At 49.7% G+C, this 21,787-nt stretch overlaps 1 protein-coding gene and 1 non-coding gene across 5 annotated transcripts in view; one reads left to right on the top strand and one right to left on the bottom strand.

Moving 5' to 3' along the window:
- The window catches only part of GSG1L (GSG1 like), a 267,111-nt gene that overhangs the window by 52,414 nt on the left and 192,910 nt on the right, over window positions 1–21,787 (bottom strand). For all 4 annotated transcript variants that reach the window (XM_017525726.2, XM_037737472.1, XM_017525724.2 and 1 more), the window contains one exon: window positions 907–1,018. In XM_017525726.2, coding sequence (XP_017381215.1) covers window positions 907–1,018 — 112 coding nt within the window. The remainder of the gene's footprint in view (window positions 1–906; window positions 1,019–21,787) is intronic.
- On the top strand, window positions 18,569–18,671 carry LOC119470766. Its single transcript, XR_005199733.1, has one exon. It is a non-coding gene; the product is annotated as a U6 spliceosomal RNA (small nuclear RNA).

Here is a 21,787-nt window from a genome sequence, read left to right as displayed (position 1 = left end):
AGATGACTACACAGAGGAAGAGAACTCAGCCCTAATGACCTCAGTGACTCTGGATCAAACATGTCCTGAAGTCCACACCATAGCTGTGCTTTCCCTTCCATGAACCACTGTATATCTCCTTGCTTAGACTGATGCATGTAGGTTTTTCTGTTACAACACAGAGCACCCCGGCTGATCCACCTGGATTTCCCATACAAACAAATGAACACCCCTTGTTCACTTAAGCTTGGGATTCTATCACTCATAAGTAAAAGAATCCTGACTAATCGTGCCTTTCATAAGCACACCCTGCTTTGAGATGCTGACGTGTTCCCTGTGCTTGGAGCCACTCACTGGAGTCCTCCTACCCCGTCGGGCCACCCAGAGCCCTCCACAGCTCCCCTAATTTCAGGTCTTCCCAGCTTCCATCTCCAACCTTCCAGAGCATGCCTCTTAGGCAGGGGTTGGCAGAGGGCCAGAGAATAAGTATTTTCGACTTTGTGAGCCATTCAGTCTCTGTCACCACCGCCCAGTGCTGCCATCTCAGTGTTAAAGCAGCCGTGGATAATACACAACGAGAGTAGCCGTGTTCCAAGAAAACCTTATTTATGGACATTGAAATTTGAATTTCATGTAGTTTTCACATGTCACAAAATGGCATTCCTCTTCCTTTGATTTGTTTTCTTAGCATTTAAAAATCGAAAAGCTTTAGGGCTGCATAAAAACAGGTGGTGGGCCAGATTTGACCCACAGGCCCTAGTTTGCCAATCGCTGCCCGAGGGTCTCAAAGCACCTTTGGACTGCAGCCCCTCCAACTTCCCCCATGTCTTCCCCCGATACCCACTGGACTGAACTGCTGAAGTCCCAGCAGGCCTTGCGGCTCTGATGCTTAAAGCTGTTCTCGCACTGATGGTCAAAGCCACTTACCAGAAGGACCACCCGTAGTCCCAGGAATGGGGTCTCCAGTCTTCAGGGCCGAGGCTCACGGTGACCTGGAACACCTGTGTGTACATCATGTGGGCGACCATTCCCAGGAGGCCTGCGGGGCAGGGGGCAGAGCAAAGCATCAGGAAGAGAGGAAGGGTTTTGACTCCACACCCCCACGGCCTCTCTGCTGCCTGCCCGCCTGTGATCACTGTGGAGAACAGGGACCCCTGGGTAAGGGAGGTCGGCAGGAACAGAGCTTGGGAGGCCACAGCAGGGTAGTTCTCTTTTCTTTATTTATTTTTTTTAAAGACAGGGTCTTGCTCTGTTGCCAGGCTGAAGTGCAGTGGCACGATCATAGCTCACCGCAGCCTCTAACTCTTGGGTTCAAGTAATCCTCCCACCTCAGCTGCCTAAGTAGTTGGGACTACAGGCGTGCACCACAATGCCTGGCAAATTTTAAAAACTTTTTGTAGGGATGGGGTCTCACTATATTGCCCAGGCTGGTCTCTTAAACTCCTGGGCTCAAGTGACCCACCTGCCTTGGCTTCCCAAAGTGCTGGGATTACAGGCATGAGGTTGGTGGTTTTCTAAGCTAGGCCAAGGGGCTTGAATTTGGGCCAGAGGGCAAAGGGGAACCCTGAAAAAAATTTAAGCAAAGGGGAGGTAGAGTCAGATCTGCGTACGGATCAGCGACCTCTCTGTAAAGGGCCAAAGAAGTCAATATTTCAGGTTCTGTGGGCCATATTGTCTCTGTTAGAACTACTCAACTCTGCTGTTGTAGCACCAAAGGAGCTGCAGACAATATGGAAATAAATGGGCATGGCTGTGTTCCAATAAAACTTTATTTACAGAAACAGGCATTGGGCCAGATTTAGCCCACAAGTCTTAGTGGGTCATGAAATCAACTTCATAGATTTTTCTGTTTTTAGCCTGTTACCCAGGCTGGAAGACAGTGGCATGATCATAGCTCACTGCAGCCTCAACCTCCTGGGCTAAAGTGATCCTCCCACCTCAGCCTCCCAAGTAGCTGGGACTACAGGTACAGACCACTATACCAGGCTAATTTTTGTATTTTCGTTTTTGTAGAAATGGGGGTCTTGCTATGTTGCTCAGCCTGGTCTCAAACTCCTGGGATCAAGCAATCCTCCCACATCAGCCTTCCTAAGTGCTGGGATTAGAGGCTAAATTGTTTAAATTTAAAGCATTTTCCCCCATCTAGTAAGAAGTGGGCTGTGGCTGGGGTGGGAGGACCTTTATTTTCTCAGTGTTTTGTAGACCCTCCACTCTTTTAAGACAGAGCAGAGAGAGCTGCGCGCCTATGAATGGGAGAATGGGGGCCCCAAAAGCCTGTTATATTTCTCTTTGTACTAGTGTGTTTGAGCATTTTTCACATTTATTAACCACTTATATTTCTTCTTCTTTGAATGTCTGTATCCTCTGCCAATTTTCTTTTTGTTTTTAAAAATCTTTTTCCTTAGCAATTGGTAGGAATTCTTTGTATATTCTGAATATTAATCCTGTCTGTTGCATAGATTACATCTTTTTTAAAAAAAATTAAGAAACTTTTATTTTTGGAGACAGAGTCTCACTCTGTCACCACACTGGAGTGCAGTGGCTCCATCTGGGCTCACTGCAAGCTTCACCTCCCGGGCTCAGATGATCCTTCCACCTCAGCCTCCTGAGTAGCTGAGACTACCACACCCATCCAATTTTTGTATTTTTCCTACTGATTTTAAAGGACACCTTTATATCATATTCCAAGTCCCACAAATACATGGGTGCACTTCCTAACTTGTCATTCTGTCCCACCGATCTTTCTGTGTGTTCCTGCATCAGTGCCACACTGTTTCATTCACCATAACTTTACAGTACAGTCTGTTTTCTGGAGGAACAAGTCTCTCTTCTTTATTACTGCCCATTGCTGAGTCTCTCTGGAATTGTTACCCTGCCTGGAAGCTGTACCCACTCAGAAGGGTGTTGGCCCTGTTTTAGTCTTCTGCCAATTCCTTTTCTGAGGGATGAAATATTCATGAGAAGGACCACTCCTTATGCCAGGACAGTAGGAGCATAACAATATTTTAATACAAAATCTCCCACCCAGAAGCTGGACTTAGCCTGTTGGCAAAATAATTAATTTTCTGAATTATTAGTTTAGAAAAGCATTGATTCCTAAATTAATTATATTTATCCCCAAGTATGAAAGACCATGCTTTAAGGAAATGCAATAAATAAAAATTACAGTACACTCAAAGATACCTTAGTGGAACTCTCTGATTGCATTTTAAAGATTCTGGTTCAAAAATCTGACCCTTGCCTATGTTTTTAGAAGCATGTTCATTCTGTAAAGCAAGGTCCACCCACAGCATCTGTCCTACAAATCCACATCAGAAGGAATCGTTTCTAACCCATCCGAACTAAAAAGTGACTTTTTGGTGTGTTACTGCACCTCCTGAATTCAGGGAGACTAAATGAATGAGACTTTGCTGCTGCTGCTGCGATTACTTCCTGGCTTGGACTCAAACCAGGAAATTCACAGCTGTAAATCTCTCCTTGTGATTTCTGGACTCTCCCAACTCTTGACACCACAAATGAAATTCCAAACCCGTGTGGTCAGGTGGGTATGGTTCCTCCAGGCCTCAAGGGAACCCTGGAGAACACTGGAAATGGGGGGATGTTGGCCAGGAGGCCAGAGCTGGGCTGGGTGTGGTGCTCCCCAGAACTTAGAGCAGGAAGAGCTATCATGACGCCTAGCCCTGCCCTCTGCTAGTCCAAAATGATGAAGCGGAATTCTGTTAAGTCCAAGGATGCGGAGTCCAGGGGGTGCTGAGAATTAAGAGATAATGTCAAGCGCATCAGAAGGTGAGCCCGGAGGAAAGCAGACCCAGGAAAGTGAAAGAGACAGCCCAGCTTCCAGCTCTGTCACTGATATGGTGTGGCTCTGTGTCCCCACCCAAATCTCTCATCGAATTTTAATCCCCAAGGTTGGAGGAGGGGCCTGGTGGGAGGTGACCGGATCATGGGGGCAGATTTCCCTCTCACTGTTCTCGTGATAGCGAGTGAGTTCTCACGAGAGATCTGGTTGTTTAAAAGTGTGCAGCACCTCCGGCTTCACTCACGTGCTTCTTCTCCAGCCACGTAAGACATGCCTGCTTTCCCTAACCTTCTGCCATGATTGTAAGTTTGCTGAAGCTTCCCCAGCCATGCTTCCTGTACAGCCTGCAGAACCATGACCCAATTAACCCTCTTTTCTTTATAAGTTACCCAGCCTCAGGTAGTTATTTACAGCAATGTGAGAACTGACTAATACAGTCACTTGCCAGCTTTGTGACCTTGGGTAGGTTGACTTTCTGTGCCTCAGTTTCCTCACCTGTAATATGGGGATAATAATAATACCCACCTCATAAATTGGTATGAGGCTTCAGTGGCTTATATTTATAAAGCACTTAGAAGAGCACTGGGTACAAAATAAGCTCCACAGAACTTTCTTCAATGAATGAATGAAGGCATGCATGAATGCACACCTGAGACTCACTACATAGGCCCACTAGACTGTATGCTAGTCCACAGACCAGATCTGTTTGGCTTTACCCTGAATCCCCAGAGCCAAGCCCAGTACCTGACACACAGTAGGTGTTCAATACGTGCTTATTAAATGAATAAATGAGCACTGAGTGAGAGGTGCCCGGGGATGTTGAGCTGGCTGGTGTAAAGGTCAAGAGTGTGGGATACAGGAATGAGTTAGGACAGGACCAGAGTGCAGAACTTTATCTAGGAGAGCATAGGTCAGGGTCATCATTCATTCATTTATTGTTTATTCATTCAATCAGCCAAGGAATGTTTATCGAAGGCTTTTCACATGCCAGACACTGTTCCAGGGCGTTGGGGAGCGGGACACTGGAATAGGTGGACAGATGTCCTGCTCTCAAAGGGTTTGGGTTCTGGTGGAGAGAGCCAGACAATTGGCACAGAAACTAACATGAAATTTCAGGCAGTAAACACTTCCATGAAGAAAACAAAATAGGGCAAGTGGTAGAGAGTCCTTGGAGTGGGAGGCACCTCAGCCTGGGTGGCCAAGGAGGGTGTCTCAGAGGAAGTGACATTTAAGCAGAGGCTTGAATGGGGAGCTTAGGGCAGCCATGCAGAGGACTGGGGAATTGTATTCCAGACAGAGGGAGCAGCCTGGGAAAGGGCTGGGGCTGGAGGCATGGAGAAAATGCTGCAGCAGAGTGAGCAAGGGGTAGGAGGGGCCAGGCGCGGCGGCTCACTCCTGTAACCCCAGCACTTTGGGAGGCTGAGGAGGACGGATCATCTGAGGTCAGAGGTTCGAAAGCAGCCTGGCCAACATGGTGAAACCCTGTCTCTACTAAAAATACAAAAATTAGCCAGGTGTGGTGGTGCACACCTGTAATCCTAGCTACTCAGGAGGCTGAAGCAGGAGAATTGCTTGAATTCAGGAGGTGGAAGCTGCAGTGAGCTGAAATTGCACCACTGTACTGTAGCCCAGGTAACCAAAAAAAAAAAAAAAAACAGAAAAGGCTGGCACGGTGGCTCACATCTGTCATTCCAGCACTTTGGGAGGCCGAGGCAGGCAGACCACAAGGTCAGGAGTTCGAGGCCAACCTGGCCACTGTGGTGACACCTTGTCTCTACTAAAGATACAAGAATTAGCTGGTTGTGGCGGCACCGTGTCTGCAGTCCCAGCTACAGGCATGGTGCTGAGGCAGAAGAATTGCTTGAACTGGGAGGCGAAGGTTGCAGTGAGCCGAGATGGCACCACTGCACTCCAGCCTGGGCAACAGAGCAAGATTCCAACTCAAATAAAAAAAAAGTGGGGGAGGGATATTTCGGAGGGATATTTCAGACGGAGTCAGAAAGGCAGGCAGGAGCCTGGCCACACAGGACCCTGAAGCCCACAGGGCAGTTTGGCTCTCAGTCTGTGTAGAACAGGAAATCAGTAAAGGACTTTCAGCTGTAAGCAGGGATCTAGTGGATGCTTCTAAGAAAATCCTTCTGATTTCTGTATGGAGACCATGACCGTGAGGGGAGGAGGTGAGCCCAGCTGAGAGGCCATTGCAAGGACCCAGACTAAGCTGTTTTTGTTTGGGCTGGAGTTGCTGGCAGCTCTGGGGTAGGTTTAGTTTGTTTGTTTTTGTTTTGTTTTGAGACAGGGTCTCATTCTGTCACCCGCACTGTAGTACGGGGGTGCAAGCACAGCTCAGCGTTAACCTCCAACTCCTCCAGCCTCAGCCTTCCGAGTAACTAGGACTAAAGGTGCATGCCACCACACTCAGCTATGTTATTTATTTGTTTAAGAGAAGGGGTCTCCCTATGTTGTCCAGGCTGGTCCCGAACTCCTGGCCTCAAGTGATCCTCTAGCCTTGGCCTCTCAAAGCACTGGGATTACAGGCGTGAGCCACTGTGCTCAGCTCAGGGTGAGTTTTGAGGCTGGAGTCAATAGGACTCACTGCTGGGCTGCACGCAGGTGATGAGGGCTACTACCTGGGGTCTAGAATGACCTTAAGAGTTTGGGTTTGAGCATCTGGGCAGATGCCATTTGCCAACATGAAGATGAAGGGAGGAAGAAGTCTGGGTGGGTAGAATCCTATCTGTGCCATATTTGTTTGAAATGCCTATTTTATATCTAAGCAGGGATAGCAAGCAAACTGTTGAAGGGCAGATCTGCAATTCAGGGAGTTGTCAGCACCAGAGATGTCAACACGTGAATGGTAAATAACACGGTGTGCCTAGTAAAGAGGTCATCTGGAGGAAGACTGCAGCAAGAGGAGAGAAAAGGGTCCCGGGATGATGCCAACATCTGGTCTTAAGCAGAGTAGGAGGGACCAGCAAAGAAAGCTGAGGCAGAGTGGCCACGGATTTCGGGGGAAAATCAGTGTGGAGTCGTCAACTGCAAGGTTTAGAAGAGGAGGAGGGTAAATGGCAGAAAAAGCTTTCAAAGCAGAATGCTGCCCAGGGAAGTGGGAAAATGGGGTGACAGCAGGGTGGGAGCCTGGGGCTCAGGAAGGCATTTTATTTATTTAAAAATATATACATGTAATGCATCTATCTATCTACCTGTCTTTCCCTTTCTTTCTTTCTTTTTCTTCCTTCCTTCCTTTCTTTCTTTCTTTCTTTCTTTCTTTCTTTCTTTCTCTTTCTTTCTTTCTTTCTTTCTTTCTTTCTTTCTTTTTCCTTTCTTTTCTTGCTTGCTTGCTTACTTTCTCTATTTATCATACCTATGCTATCATACATATCTGTCATTTATATCTATCATCTGTTTATCTATTTTTTTTTTTTTTTTGTACAGACAGGATCCCACCACATTGCCCAGGCTGGTCTCAAGCTCCTGGCCTCAAGAAGCCCTCCAGCCTCGGCCTCCCAAAGGTCTGGAATTACAGGCATGAGCCACAGTGCCTGTGCAGGAGGCATTTTAACCATGGGAGATAGAGAATGTCTCCATGCCCATGCAGAATGATCACACAGAGAGGGAGAGACAGATGGAGCAGAGGAGCGAGAGGGCAATTGTGGAAGCAAGGTCCAGAGACAGCCAGAAGGTGCGAGGAGGTTCTAGAAAACAAGGGGGCTGGCTTTTGATGGGAACTGGGATGTGTCACCCAAGGGAGTAGGAAGACAGCATCTGAATGAGATTCAAGTTTTGTTTGTTTGTTGTTTTTTAAGACAGGGTCTCGCTCTGTTCCCTGGGCTGGAGTGTAGAGGCGCCATCATAGCTCACTGCAGCCTCAATCTCCTGGGCTCAAATGATCCTCCTGCCTCAGCCTCCTGAGTAGCTGGGACTATAGGCAAGTGCTGCCATGCCTGGCTGATATTTTTATTTTTGTAGAGACAGGGTCTCATTATGTTGTCCAGGCTGGTCTTGAACTCCTGGCCTCAAGGGATCCTCCTGCCTCAGCTCCCAAAGTGCCGGGATCCAGGCAGGAGCCCCTGTGCCCAGCTGGATCTGAGTTCTTGAGCAGATTCTCCCCCACTCCTCTCCAGCAAGCAGGAGACAAGGGCCGACTGGGGAAGTGGGGGTTGAGGAGCAGCGAGGGGAGGGTGTAAAACAGTCTCTCTTTCCCGAGAGTGAGAAAGCGCAAACGCGCTGTGGCAGTGCCTCTGCTCTCAGGGCAGTGCTGCATGTCATGTGAGATCCGTGCTCGTGAATTTAAAGTGAGCCGAGGCAGCATGCTGTGGGATTCAGGTAGGGCGACAGCAGTTGGCCTGGTGACACCTGTCAGGGCGTCTTGAGCCCAGAGGACACACAAGAATGCCATCCTTTTGCTCGGTCACTGGGGAGAGGGGTGGCAGGTCCCTGGGCCTCCATCGAGGTGGGCTGGACCAGAGCCCATGTGACCCCTCCTAGGGGACAGTCTCCAGCCTGGAGCTACCCCTGGGTGAAGACATAGAGCAGCGGTGACAACCCCAGTTCCAGGATTCCCCCTGCCTCTGACCTGGCTCCCTTTGCCAGGGTTTGGATGTTTTATGCGAATGCCACGCTCCATTTAATTGAGATACCAGGGAGGTAGCTGATTAATTGATTTATAATAGAGTTTATTATTAAAGATGCTAAGTTATTACTGAGAACACGTGGTGAGCGCTCATGTTTAAATAAATATTCTTGTAGATGCTGGGCGTGGAGCTGGACCTGCCAATATTCCATGCGTGTCATGTCTGGGACTTGAGACGCAGAGGGGCTGGTGGGGACCTGGAGGAGGCTGGAACCAGAGAGACGGGCTGCAGGAGGGCTGCAAAGGGAAATCCTGGACCTTCAGCTGGTCACTCAGCAAGTATCAGGCAGCTGCTGTGCTTCAGGCGTTTCTACAGGGGTCAAGTGGCCTGTCCTCCCAATGCTCCCCTTGGGAGGGGAGAGGCAGACACACAGACTCAGCACCGCTGGGTATCAGTGCAGCCAAGAGGAAAAGTCCGGGGGTCTGTGGGCTTGGGGGGGTCGGAAGAGGCTCCTTGAGGAGGTGATATAGGAGCTGAGAGTCGCAGAGTCAGAGGGAGGAGGAGAGCAGAGCGGGCAGGGGAACCCGCACCAGCAGAAACCCACAGGAAAAGTGGTTTGGTGTGGCTGTCACAGGCGGTTAGGTGGGGCACGTGGGAGGTGAGAGCGGATAAACAGGGACATTCCATGGGAAGTTCTAAGCCCTCTGAGGCAGTTTGGATGTTATCCTGAGGGCGCCAGGCAGGAGTTGCAACTTTCAGAGCAAAGTTTCAGGTGGGTGGGGGTGGTGATCACGCCTGTGGCCTGAGAACGGGAGGGAGGAGCAGGAGGCAGAGACCCTGGGAGGAGCAGCTGCAGTCCTCCCGGCAGGTGAGGATGAGGATGGGCAGGACTTGCCAGGGCACTGAGATGCTGGAGGCAGGGAGCGCCGGGGTACTGGGTACCGCTGAGACCGATCACTTACCAGCAAATCTTCAGGACCTGGAGAACCCTGGCTCGGCAGTGGCGAGGAACTGGGGGAAACTGGGAGCAACTGGAAGAAGCTGTTGGGACCGACCCAATTAACATCAGCCCCAGAATAGCCTCCCATGGAACAAAAACCTTGAGAAACTGAAGACTGGTGTTTGATGACACCGATCGGCTGGGGGCAGAGAAAAAAATAAATCCCTTATCTGCACATATCTAAAATATCCTGATGTTGGTCGTGATGGAGACCAAAGCCTGGCTCTTCCCTGTGCCCTCTGCCCTGACCCACATGGTCAGGTACACCTACACAGAAAGCCATCCCTGGGAAGCTGAGCTGATGCTATGTTTAAAACTTGCCCAGACCTATTTTTAAAGAACAAGCTATTTTTAGACACTCTCTTGAGAACCCGAAGCCTCTCTTGGTAGCATATTTCAGGGTTTAAAAAGTTCCTCCTTACACATAACCTAAATCTTTCCAGCTCCAATTTAAGCTAATTTCTTGCTCTGGCCTTCGAGGACATGGGGAGGGGGGGAGCTGGTTGGCATCTTCTTAAGAGGAGCCTTTTGGGGGCTCAGCAGTTACCGAGGTGCCCCCCAACCTTGTCTTGTCTGCGTAGATCATTCCGATTTATCTGCCCTTTCTCCAAAGGTCCCCTTTTAGATTACCAGAGTCATTAGTGTCACTCTTCTTGGAATTCTGCCTTTTAAAGTGAAGTGGCCCAAATTGGAGGTGGCACATCATGGAGACCTTCCAATTTCAAGGAATGGATTTACTGAACTTATACCAGCCTTGTTCAGCTCAGCCGCCCCCGTCCAGCCCTGCAGCAGAGAATGGGCTCAGATCCCCCAGGTGGGGTCCAGAGGGAGCCCAGAGGCCATGGCCTCAGGACCTAGTGGGTCCAGGGTAACCCAGCACAAACTGGTAGTGGGACGATTTCTGACATTAATGGACACATGTCCAGGCTGCCAGCATCCTCTGTTACCCCTGCCATGTGGGTAACTAGATGGAAAACATCCATGACCTCAGGGCACAGCTGTCCCAGAAGACTGAGAGAACTCTAGTTTGGTTTGGAGATTTCAAAAGCCTACATCCAGGCATTCCAAGAAAAAGGTTTAGAAGAATACCCAATCAAGCAGAGACTGTTTCTCTTCCCCCTCCACCTGGAGACCAGGTAAAGTTGCCTGCCTGGAGGGGAGTGGGAGGCAGGGGAAGAAGAGCAGGAGGGGGAAGGGGAGAGGAGGGGAGGATGGCGAAGGTTGAGGAGTGGGGAGGGGGAGTAGAAGGCAAAAGAGGAGGAGGTGGGGGAGAGAAGGAGGAGGAGGGAGAGGAGGAGGGGGAGGGAAAGAGGAGGAAGGGGAGAAAGAGGAGGAGAAGGGGATGGTTGGTCGAAAGAAGGAATGAACTGAACTATGCAGATATGAGCAGGGCTTCCCTAAAAGGCCGCCAGCCTCCACTTCAAGCCCTTTCCATGACATCCCCTGGGAGCCACAGGGAGGTGAAGTTGGCACCCACAAAGGGTCCTTTCCCAGTCTGAGTGGACAGTGGACACCTTGAGAGTTGGGTCATGTGCTCACAGACACAGCCAGTACATCCTTGAGGGCTGTTTAAAAGAGTGATGTCCACCTGTGCGCTGTGTCACCTGTACCCACCTGTGTCACCTGTATCCACCTGTGCCCGTGTCACCTGTGTCTCCTGATGCCAACCTGTGCCCACCTGTCACCTGTGTCCACCTATGCCCCTGTGTCACGTGTCTCCTGATGCCCACCTGTCACCTGTGCCCACCTGTCACCTGTGTACACCTATGCCCGTGTCACGTGTCTCCTGATGCCCACCTGTGCCCACCTATGTCAACTGTGCCCACCTGTGTCATGTGTCCACCTGTGTCACCTGTGCCCACCTGTGTCACCTATGTCCACCTGTGCCCCTGTGTCACCTGTGTGTCCTGATGCCAGCCTATGCCCACCTGTGTCACCATTCTCCCTTGATCCCACAACAGGCCTGTTAGGTGTGCATTTCACAGGTAAGAATGAAAGTGGGCTGAGGAGAGGTTAAGGGCCTGGAGAGCTGCGCTGAGTACAGGAGTGGAGTCCACATCTGTTTTTGGCCCAAACTTCATTCATTCATTCCATATGCAGCTCTTGCGTATCTGCTACAAGCGTGACACTGTGCTAAGGGCTGCAGAAAGAGACCAACGGGCCGGGCGCAGTGGTACAAGCCTGTAACCCCAGCACTCTGGGAGGCAGAGGTGCATGGATCACCTGAGGTCAGGAGTTTAAGACCAGCCTGGACAACATGGGGAAACCCCATCTCTACTAAAAATTCAAAGATTAGCCGAGCATGGTAGCAGGCGCCTGTAATCTCAGCTACTCAGGAGCCTGAGGCAGGAGAATCATTTGAACGCAGGAGACAGAGGTTGCAGTGAGCCAAGATCACACCATTGCACTCCAGCCTGGGTGACAGTGAGACTCGGTCTCAAAAAAAAAAAAAAAGAGAGAGAGAGAGAGAGAGACCAATGGAATAGACGTGGCCCCTACCCACTGGGAGCTTCTCTCCAGTGGAAGAAGCAGACATCGTAAGAAATCACCCTTCAGGAGTCAGGGTCGGGAGGTACAGGGGTCCCTGGAGCTGAAGCCTACAGCTGGGTCCTCTGCTCTGGGGGTCAGGGAAGGCTTCCCTGAGGCAGGATGTTTCAGCGGATCCTGAGAAGGAGAAGGAGGAATTAACTAGGTCACAGCTGCCCAAAGGTGGGGCTTGCCCCTCTGGGGTGCTTAAGCTCATTTTAGAGCAGGATTTCTAAACCTCAGCACTACTGGCATTTGGGGACAAAGAAGGTTTGGCATCGGGGCTGTCCTGGGTGCTAGCAGAGGCTTAGCAATCCTTGGGCTTGACCTACTGGTTGCCAGGAATATGCACCCTCCACCCCACATACCCCCAGTCATAAAAACCAGAAATGTCTCCAAATATTGGCCAAATATTCTTGAGGGCAGGGGCAGTGGGGACAGACTAATCCCCCATTGAATCCACTGTTTTAGATTCTTCATGAATGTTTTTGTTTCTATTTTATTTCATTTTTCAGGAAGGGTCTTGCTCTGTCACCCAGCCTAGAGTGTAGTGGTGTGATCACAGCTCACTACAGCCTCAAACTCCAGGGCTCAAGCGATCCTCCCACCTCAGCTTCCCAAGTAGCTGGGACCACAGGTGCTCGCCACCATGCCCAGCTCATATTTTTGGTTTTTGTAAAGACAGGGTCTCCCTATGTTGCCCAGGCTGGTCTCCAACTCCTTGGCGCAAGTGATCCCACCTCGGCTTCTCAAAGTGCTGGGGTGACAGTCATGAGCCATCAATCCCGGCTCTTCAGGAACGTTTTTACAAGGGTAATTTGTTTTTTACAGTTCTTTTCTATTTATTGCAAGTGATACTGGCTTTTCATTTCCGGTGGTGATCTGAAGGTTCCTTTCTGAATGAATTTAGGTTGCGAAAAAAGTGAGTGATTTAGAGAAAATGCGAAGTGAGCAGTGCACCTGTGGCATGCAGATGTGTGGGTCGCCGGGGCACAGCGCAGACCGATGAAGGGGAGAGACGCGGAGCTGGGTGAGGAGTGGGGTGGCGGCTCTCATCCGAACGTAGGGATGCACTCTAAAAGAGTCTCTGACGGGCCTGGGAATCCCCCAGGGAGGTACCACCTAGGCATCTTTCTCTTGGGAGTTCAAGCCCAGCTTTCTTCCAGCCTGGCAACTGATTGGTCTCTGACTGGGCACCAGAGGAAGGAGTTGACTCAATTTTGGGGGCCCACGTGGAAAGATAAGTGTCCCTAAATACTAGACATGCACTCTTTGAGGTAAGACGCTTGCAGGATAAAAGGCATGGGGTGTGGCCAGGAGTGGTGGCTGATACCTGTAATCCCAGCATTTTGGGAGGCTGAGGCGGGCAGATCGCTTGAGACCAGGAGTTTGAGACCAGCCTGGGCAATATGGTGAAACCCCGTCTCTACTAAAAAATACAAAAATTGGCTGGGCGTGGTGGCCCGTGCCTGTAGTCCCAGGTACTCGGGAGGCTGAGGCAGGAGAATCATTTGAACCTGAAAGGTGGAGGCTGCAGTCAGTTGAGATTGCACCACTGCACTCCAGCCTGGGCAACAGAGCAAGACTCCATCTCAAAAAAAAAAAAAAAAAAAAAAAAAAAAAAAAAAAAAAAAAAAAAAAACCAACACAAAAAAAAAAAAAAAAAAAAAAAAAAGGTGTGGGGGCCCAGGCGTAATGGTTCACTCCTGTAATCCCAGCATTTTGGGAAGCCGAGGCAGGAGGATTGCTTGAGGCCAGGGGTTCAAGATCAGCCTGGGTAACGTAGGGAAACCCTGTCTCTACAAGAAAATGGCAAGGTGGGGCTCTGAGATCAATGGGGAGTGCAGCACCCTGAGGAGGCTTGTCTTAATTTCCTTCTGTGGTTTGCACTCATGAGAGACACTGGCCGAGCTCCCCCTCCCTGGGACTTCTTTCTCTCCACCTCTCTCTCTCATTTTCGTATCTTGCTCTCTGTCTGCCACTGTTCTGCGTCTGCCTCTCTTCCCTCCCTCCTCTCCAAGATGTCTAGTTAAATCTCCCCAAATGACAAGCAGGAATAGCCACTGTGTTCGCGTCTCCATGGTGGGCCTCCCCCTCTCCTCCCGTTTTGCTCTCGGAGGACCCTGATCTGCAGAGACACCTGTGACAGGTCCACACCTGCAGGGTCAGGCCCCACCTCGCCCCTGCCAGCTCAGTCCTTCTGCCTCACACAGAACCGACCCCTTTGTAAGCCACCTCGAGAACATTCCTGCCAACACTACCTTCCATCCTTCTGGTCTCATTTGCTGAAATGCAAATCCAGCCCTTCTGGCCAGTTAAGTGCTCTGAGCTTCCACACTTCCCTGAGGTGACACTGGGCTTCCATCCGATTACTTTCACTGCCCAGGAACTAAGGAAGCTGCCTGAGCACTAAGAAAATGAGAGGATGAGGGGCCACCTGGAAAAACTTCCAGAGAGTCAAAATTGACAGTCTCTCCTTTCCTCCGGCACTTTACAGTTTGTAAAGCACTCGACCATCCCTTGTCCTGTGTAATCCTTGCCTTAGCCCAGAAAGGCTAGGTTTCATTATACCCTACTTGAAAAATGAGAGGGTAAAGCTCAGAGAGGTAAAGCAACTCACCCAGAGTAACACAGCAAGGAAGGAGTATATTTGAGTCCAGGTCTGCCCAACTCCAAGTCCAGGTGTTTTACCATTCCAACACAGTCTCTTCCACTCATTCATTCATTCATTCATTCAGCAAATACTTATCAAGCACTTTCTGGACGACAGGCTGTCTTCATGGTTCGGGAAATAAAGAAGTATATAAGACAAAACGGACCTTGCCCTCAAGGAGCTGATAGTCTTATGAAGGAAGATGGGAAATAAGCATACACATTTAAATTCAGAGTTTGGCGGGGCACGGTGGCTCATGCCTGTAATCCCAGCACTTTGGGAGGCCAAGGCAGGAGGATCGCTAGAGGCCAGGAATTCAGAACCAGCCTGGGCAACATAGTCAGGCCGCAATCTGGGGTCCTACTATGGCACCCTCCAGAGAGTGCCAAGAGCTCCACTGGGGTAAGCAGCTGTGAGATTTCCTGGGGCCGAGCAGATCTCGGGGCAGAGAGGGCAGGGCCCTGGCAGCCCAGGGCATCTCCTGCGTCTCACTGCCTGGCCTAGACCTCAGTCTCTGCTCCCGCTGGCCCTGGAGTCCCTGCTGAAGACTGTCATTTCTCATCTGTTACATTCCTTGAGCAGGAGTTGGTTTTCTATCCCTCTTTATTGATTTTATTTATTTATTTTCTTTTTGTGTGTGGAGAACGGGGTCTCACTATATTGTCCAGGCAGGTCTTGAACTCCTGGGCTCAAGCTACCCTCCCGCCTCTGCCTCCCTAAGAGCTGGGATTGCAGGCTTGAGTCACCGCTCCCGGCCTACTTTTTTTCTTTTGAGAGTTAGAGTCTCACTCTGTCACCTAGGCTGGAGTGCAGTAGCACGATCATAGCTCACTCCTGCCTCAAACTCCTGGGCTCAAGCGATCCTCCCATCTCAGCTTTCCGAGTGGCTGAGACCACAGGCGTGCACCACCATGCCCAGCTAATTTTGTTCATTTTTGTGCAGAAACAGGGTCTCGCTGTGTTGGCCAGGCTTGTCTGGAACTCTTGGCCTCAGGCAGTTCTCCCACCTCTGCCTCCCAAAGTGCTGGTATTACAGAGGTGAGCTGCCACATCTGCCTCTCTTCTGAGGAAGGCCTGTGACTCTGGCAGGTGCTTCCAGCAGGGGCTCCCTCCAGCTCAGAGCTGGGCTTAGGACTAGGAGGCCCCTTTGATCACCAGAGATTAAGGCTCAGCTGGCTTTGCAAGCTGCTGAGGAACAGAGGCAAGAGAGGGGGAGGCTCTGGAGGAAGGGGTGGCTAAAAGGAGGCCCTGGGTGGGCAGTCTGGGCTGAGGCTCCCCCAGTCTGCACCTGCCTACCCTGACAAGGCTCAGGTGTGCAGCTGCAGAGACCGCAGGTCACAGGCTCACACCAGCCCTGCCCTAGTGCTGAATCAGGCCTGGCCGGGCAGGAGGAGTTGCAAGAGCCACACAGCAGGTGTTCAGTAAATGCCGACTGACTCTCACATAGCTCTATCTCAGCAGGTCCCGAAGCCCCCAGCCTTTCCAGCCCCTGCAATGTCACATGGGCAGTAACGAGGGGACAGCAGCTCCCCCTTCCAGACAAGGTGTTGTCTGTTTTCTGTCCTCTGGCAGATTCTGCCAGCCCTCCACCTTCCCAGAGACAAATTGTGGGTAAATGTGAACTCACACATTGTCTGAGAAGAGCCACTGGGGAGTCTCCGATGCTGGGAAAAGCACACGGAAAAGACTGTTGGTGGAAAGAATTTTCCCAAAGTGGAGAATTTCCATCAAGGGAAAGTGTCCTCTTAGGGGCTCTTAGACTCCCTTGCCATCTGCTGCGTCCGACAGCCTTCTGCAGGGAGGGGCTGGGAGTCCAGGACGCCAGCCCAGGCAGGGACCAAGGATGTCACAGGCATGGAGGACTCTTGGAAAAGGCCAGTGGGAGGCTGGGCACAGTGGCTCACGCCTGTAATCCCAGCACTCTGGAAGGCCAAGGTGGGCAGATCACCTGAGGTCAGGAGTTTGAGATCAGCCTGGCCAACACAGTGAAACCCCATCTCTATTTAAAAAATATATATATACAAAAATTAGCCAGGTGTGGTGGTACATGCCTGTAACCCCAGTTACTCAGCAGGCTGAGGCACGAGAATCGCTTGAACCCGGGAGGCAGAGGTTGCAGTGAGCTGAGACTGTGCCACTGCACTCCAGCCTGGGTGACAGAGTAAGACTTTGTCTCAAAAAAATTAAAAAAAAAATAAAAGAGAAAGGGGCAGTGGGAGTGTCAGGTCTGGGAGGGAAGGCGGGTGAATTGGCAATGGCTGTCCAAACAAAAATGCACATTCCTTTTGACGCAGCAACTCCACCTCTAGGAATTTACCCTCACATATTTGCAAGTGTGGGCAAAATTTATGGACAAGGATATTCACTATAGCAGAGGACTGGAAACACTCTAAACGTCTCCCGGTAGCGCACTGATAGATTAAGGCATGGCTGTGGAAATCTACGTCTCCATCCCTGACCTCACTCCCCACCTCTCTTTCCCTCTCTTTCTTGTACTTTGTACTTTGCATACCCTCAAGCATATTCCTGCCCCAGGGCCTTTGCACTCGCTATTTCCATTGCTTGAGCCATTTTTCCCCCCAGATACCCACATCTTGTTATTTGTTACTATCTCAGGGCGCAGATTCCAGTCCCCTCCGCAAAGGTGACTGTGGCAATTTGGAGGCCATATTCCCTGGGCTTCAGAAATGCCAGAGTAGATTCATCCAGTCTGAGGAGCCAGAGATTCTGAGAAGAAGCCTAGAGAAGCCAATGGCCTGGCGGTCCCAATACTCTCAGAGGTGACCAACCCAAACGGATGGGTGGCACACCATTCAGTGTTCTAGTCACAGGGCACTGTCTGCCAAGCCTGCCAGGCTGGCATTCATTAAGGTTATGAAGGAGCAGCTCCTGTGATCCCATGCCCTAATGTAAGTTTCCCCTTAATTGCAATAATCAATAGAATATGGCAGGGGTAACAGGATGACTATGTTATATCAGATTATGTAAGATTGTGACACTTCTCTTGCCAGGAGGCTGTCCCTCTTGATGACTTAATGAAGTAAGTAGCCACATTTGGGGTCCACACGGCAAGGAACTGAAGGTGACATCCTTAAGCTAAGGGTGGCCTCCAGCCAACAGCCAGCAAGAAACTGAAGCCCTGAAAGAAACCAAAGGAATTGAAATCTCCCAACACCATGTGAGCATCAAACAGATCCTTCCCCCAGATGGGTTCTAAAGGGGAGCTCAGCTCTGGCGAATGCCCTGACTGCAGCCTAGTACAGAGCACCCACTTAAGTCAGGCCAGGACTGCTGTCCACAGAATTGTGGGCTAAGAAATGTGTGTTGCCTTAAGTTGCTAAGGCCATGGCAATTATTGTCACACATTTGGCAAATACAGCAGTGGGCCCTGGGCCAGGCCTGACCAGGGCAGGCAAAATGGCTCTGGGGCTGTTTGGTCCCCTCCTGGGTCTGCTGGGGGAGCCATGCCCATGGCCCAAACCAGGCCATGCATTTGGTCTTGACACCAAACTACCCCTCCTGACACTAGTCTTCCAAACCTTGAACCTCAGCCTGGCTGCAGCCAACACTTAATGTTCCCCATACACACAAACACACACATGACACAGAATAATATAGAGCTTTAAAAACAGAGAGCTGAGTTCGATTCCTGGCTCCAACATATTTTGTTTATGTTCTATATGTGTGTACTTGAAATAAACATATCTTCTCTAGGGTTTTCTGAGAAGTGGAGGAAATCGAGTTCTACATATAGTTAATAATTTAAGCTTATTCATGTATTGTTCAGTAGCTCAGCTTACGTTTTTGTCTGTTTCTCCATTAGTTTCTGAGATGTGTGTGTATGTTAAAAAATCTCTATCATTGCTGATTTATCTGTTTCTTCCTGAGGTTCTACTAGTATTACCTGTTATAAAGTTTTTGTTATTAGGAAAATATATGCTTATGATGGATATATTTTTTCTTTTTTGGTTATCTTTTTACCCACCTACAATTTCCTTATTTGCTCTTATAACTTTTTGATCTTAAATTATATTCAGTGCTCATTTCAGCAGTGTATATATTAAAATTGGGATAATACAGGGAAGATTCACAAGGCCCCTATGGAAGGTTGACATGTAAATTTGTGAAATGTTCCATTTTTACAGGAAAAAAAATTTTGAATCAGATAACAAAACTGTTAACCCAGCTTTATTTGGTTCATTCTTTTCAGGTATATCTTTTCCCATTCTTCTCCCATCCACTTTTCTATGTCTCTTAAAGTGTGCTTCTTGTATGGTTGGACCTTGCTGTTTTTGTTTCTATAACCCAAGGTTCTGACTTTTAACCAACGAATTTAACCCAGTTACATTTATTGTAATTTGAATTTATTTCTGCCAACTCCAGCACTTACTAAATGTGCCACTAACATCCCAGAGGCACAGCTGGGCTTGGCAACAGGGTACCCCAGGCCTAAAGGCCTCACTTGACTCAGGGAACTATTGTATTTGGAGACAGCCAAAAAAGAGCCCAAGCTCCTCATACTGGGGCAGGACAAAGAGATCCAATAGTCCAAGGAGTTCCTGTAGCCCTGGCTCAGCTCCTCCTACCTACCCTCACTGAAGACCCACAGTACTTTGTGGCTAAGCCTACCCCAGCTGTGTTAGGACTCATAGTCAGGAGTGGTGATCACATAGCTCAAACTGGATTTTAACATGGAGGACATAAATTAACTCATGCAATGGAAAGACCTATGGACCGTTTGGCATTAAACAGAGCATGATCCAGGTGCTCATAGATGAGGTCAGGAATCTGTCTCTTCCTTTCTCAAGCACTGCTTTCTGTTGGCCTCATTCTCTGGCAGATTCCCTCCATATGGTGAATCCATCAGCACCCAGCTTACATCCTCTCATCTTTAAAAAGAGTATTTCTGGTGTTCCAGCAGTTGCTACAAACATCCTGGAACTGAATCTCATTTCCTTGATCTCTATCACACCCTCATTCCTGAACCAATCATTGTGGGCAAGAAGATGATGTTTTGATTGGCTAGGCTGTGGGGCCACCTCTGCAGTGGAGCAGGGCACAGTAAACATGGCGTGAGAGTGGAAGGGAGGTTTCCAAAGGAAAATCACTGTGTTCTAAGCTGAAGGAAGAAGAAAGGATGCTATCAAGGCAAAAAGCAAAGAAATCCACTATGAACACCAAGACATGGAGGCGACGTGGAGACAGTCAGAGGCAGGCTCAATGCAGCCCTTCACTGGCTCTCTCCTCGGACAGCCACAGCCCTGCAGCTCTCAGCAAAACACCCAAATGCCAAAGTCATCAACTGGACTTCATCTTCTCAATGGTGTCTGCTCTCCCCTGTGCCCACCTGCAGCCACCACCAAGAGAAATGTTGAGAGATGGAATTGCATAATGACTTTTACAAAAATATGGTTTCCCCTCAGATTGAACAAATTCCCACCCCTTGGACATGAGAACCAGAACCCAGACATGAGCCCCAACGGGCTTTGATGTAGCAAAATGGGGGTCACAAAGCTCTCGTGTGAATTCCCAGGAAAGCTCTGAACATCAGCCTACAAAGCTGAGGATGAAGCCCTGCTCTCCAGGTCCAGCGCTCTCCCTGTTGGCTGCATTCTGGCCTCAGGAAGGAGCCAGGCCCATGTATGGGGGCCACCTCCGACACCACAACTCTACCCAGTAATTCCTTCATCTGAAAACATTCACAGAGACTCCCACTGAGTCCTACTGGGCTCCAGAGACACAGAGATGAACAGAATATGGTCCCTGCCACAAAGCGCAGGGCTTGGTTTGGGAGACAGGTTTGTGCTGTGAGGTCTCCCTAGACTTTGGGTCAGCCGTAACGTCTGGTGCCTGAGACCAAGATGGCACTAGCCCCACGCATTCTTCTGTGAGCCAGTCCAGCTCAGCCCTACACTCTGGGCTCCTGGCCACACTGGGCTCCAGGCCAGCCATCTCCTGGGATGTCTCTGACATCCACCGACCTCAATCCCACTGTGCTCTAGGTCTACCAGGCTTCTGGCCCTCTGTCACCCAACTCCTGACCTGGACCTTGGAGTGTGTTTTCCTGGATTGACTGAGAATCATCCCCAGGTTCCTTTGGCTTGATACTCTTTTAGTCACCTTGGGAAGGGTCCTCTGCCCCCAGCATCACCTGACATCCAATCCTGGCTGGGAGCCCTGTAAGACTTCTTAGACCCTGGGGGATTCAAACCACTGCCACCTGGTGGGGAGCAGAGGTGGAAGTGGCTGTACTGGATAAATGTCAACAGCAGGGCAGGGACGCCTCTCTCTCTCATTCTCCTTCTCTCTCCCCATATATGTATGTATCTGTATATATATATGTATACATATGTATCTTTCTCAACCCACATATATGTATCTGTGCTCTAATCACTAGCAGTAAATGTACTTCTTTTCTCTTTTCTTGAGACAGAGTCTTGTTCTGTCACTCAGGCTAGAGTGCAGTGGTGCAATCACAGCTCACTGCAGCCTCAAACTCCCCAAGTAATGCTCTTGCCTCAGCCTCCTGAGCAGCTACGACCACAGGTGCACACCACTATGCCCGGCTAACTTTTATTTTTTTAGAGATGGGGACTTACTGTGTTGCCCAGGCTGGTCTCAAACTCCTGAGCTCAAGTGATCTTCTCACCCTGGCCTCCCGAAGTGCTGGGACTACAGGTGTTAGCCACCGCATCTGGTCAAATACACTCTTAGTTTCTGTTTCTCCCTGTGTGTGACTCTCTAGTTCTGCCTTCCTGTGTCTCTTTCTACTTCCCACTGCTGCTTTTCTCTGTATGTCTCTCCTGCCTCTCTCTCTCTGTCCTCTCACACGCAGATACGTCCTTCCCTTTCTGTAACTGATCTTGTCCACACCCCCTCCCCCATTACATGAACTACATACAGTGCCACTGTAATACCAAATCATGACATACTTACATACCATGAAAGTCTCAGAGCTGCCACGGTATTACCAATTCTGTTACAGTCATCATCCTCAGAGCCAACCATGTACCAAGCACTGTGCTAAGCACTTTATATATGCTCACTCCTTCAATCTCCACAACCCCTCCAGCAGTCTATTATCCCGCTTTGGAGAAGGGGTAACTCAGGCTGAGGGAAGATGGAGAACTTGACCAAAGGCACATGCCTGGTGTTGAGCCCAGAATCCACACCTGGGCAATCTGCACTCCACCCAAATGCAGGCTCTCACTTTCACTTTTTTTTTTTTGAAGTTCCTTACTTTTTTGGCTAGTTTAGCA

Source organism: Cebus imitator, unplaced genomic scaffold (assembly GCF_001604975.1).
Source record: "Cebus imitator isolate Cc_AM_T3 unplaced genomic scaffold, Cebus_imitator-1.0 Scaffold39, whole genome shotgun sequence".
In the NCBI taxonomy this organism is placed as follows: Eukaryota; Metazoa; Chordata; class Mammalia; order Primates; family Cebidae; genus Cebus; species Cebus imitator.
This window is presented reverse-complemented; position numbering and strand designations above follow the sequence as displayed.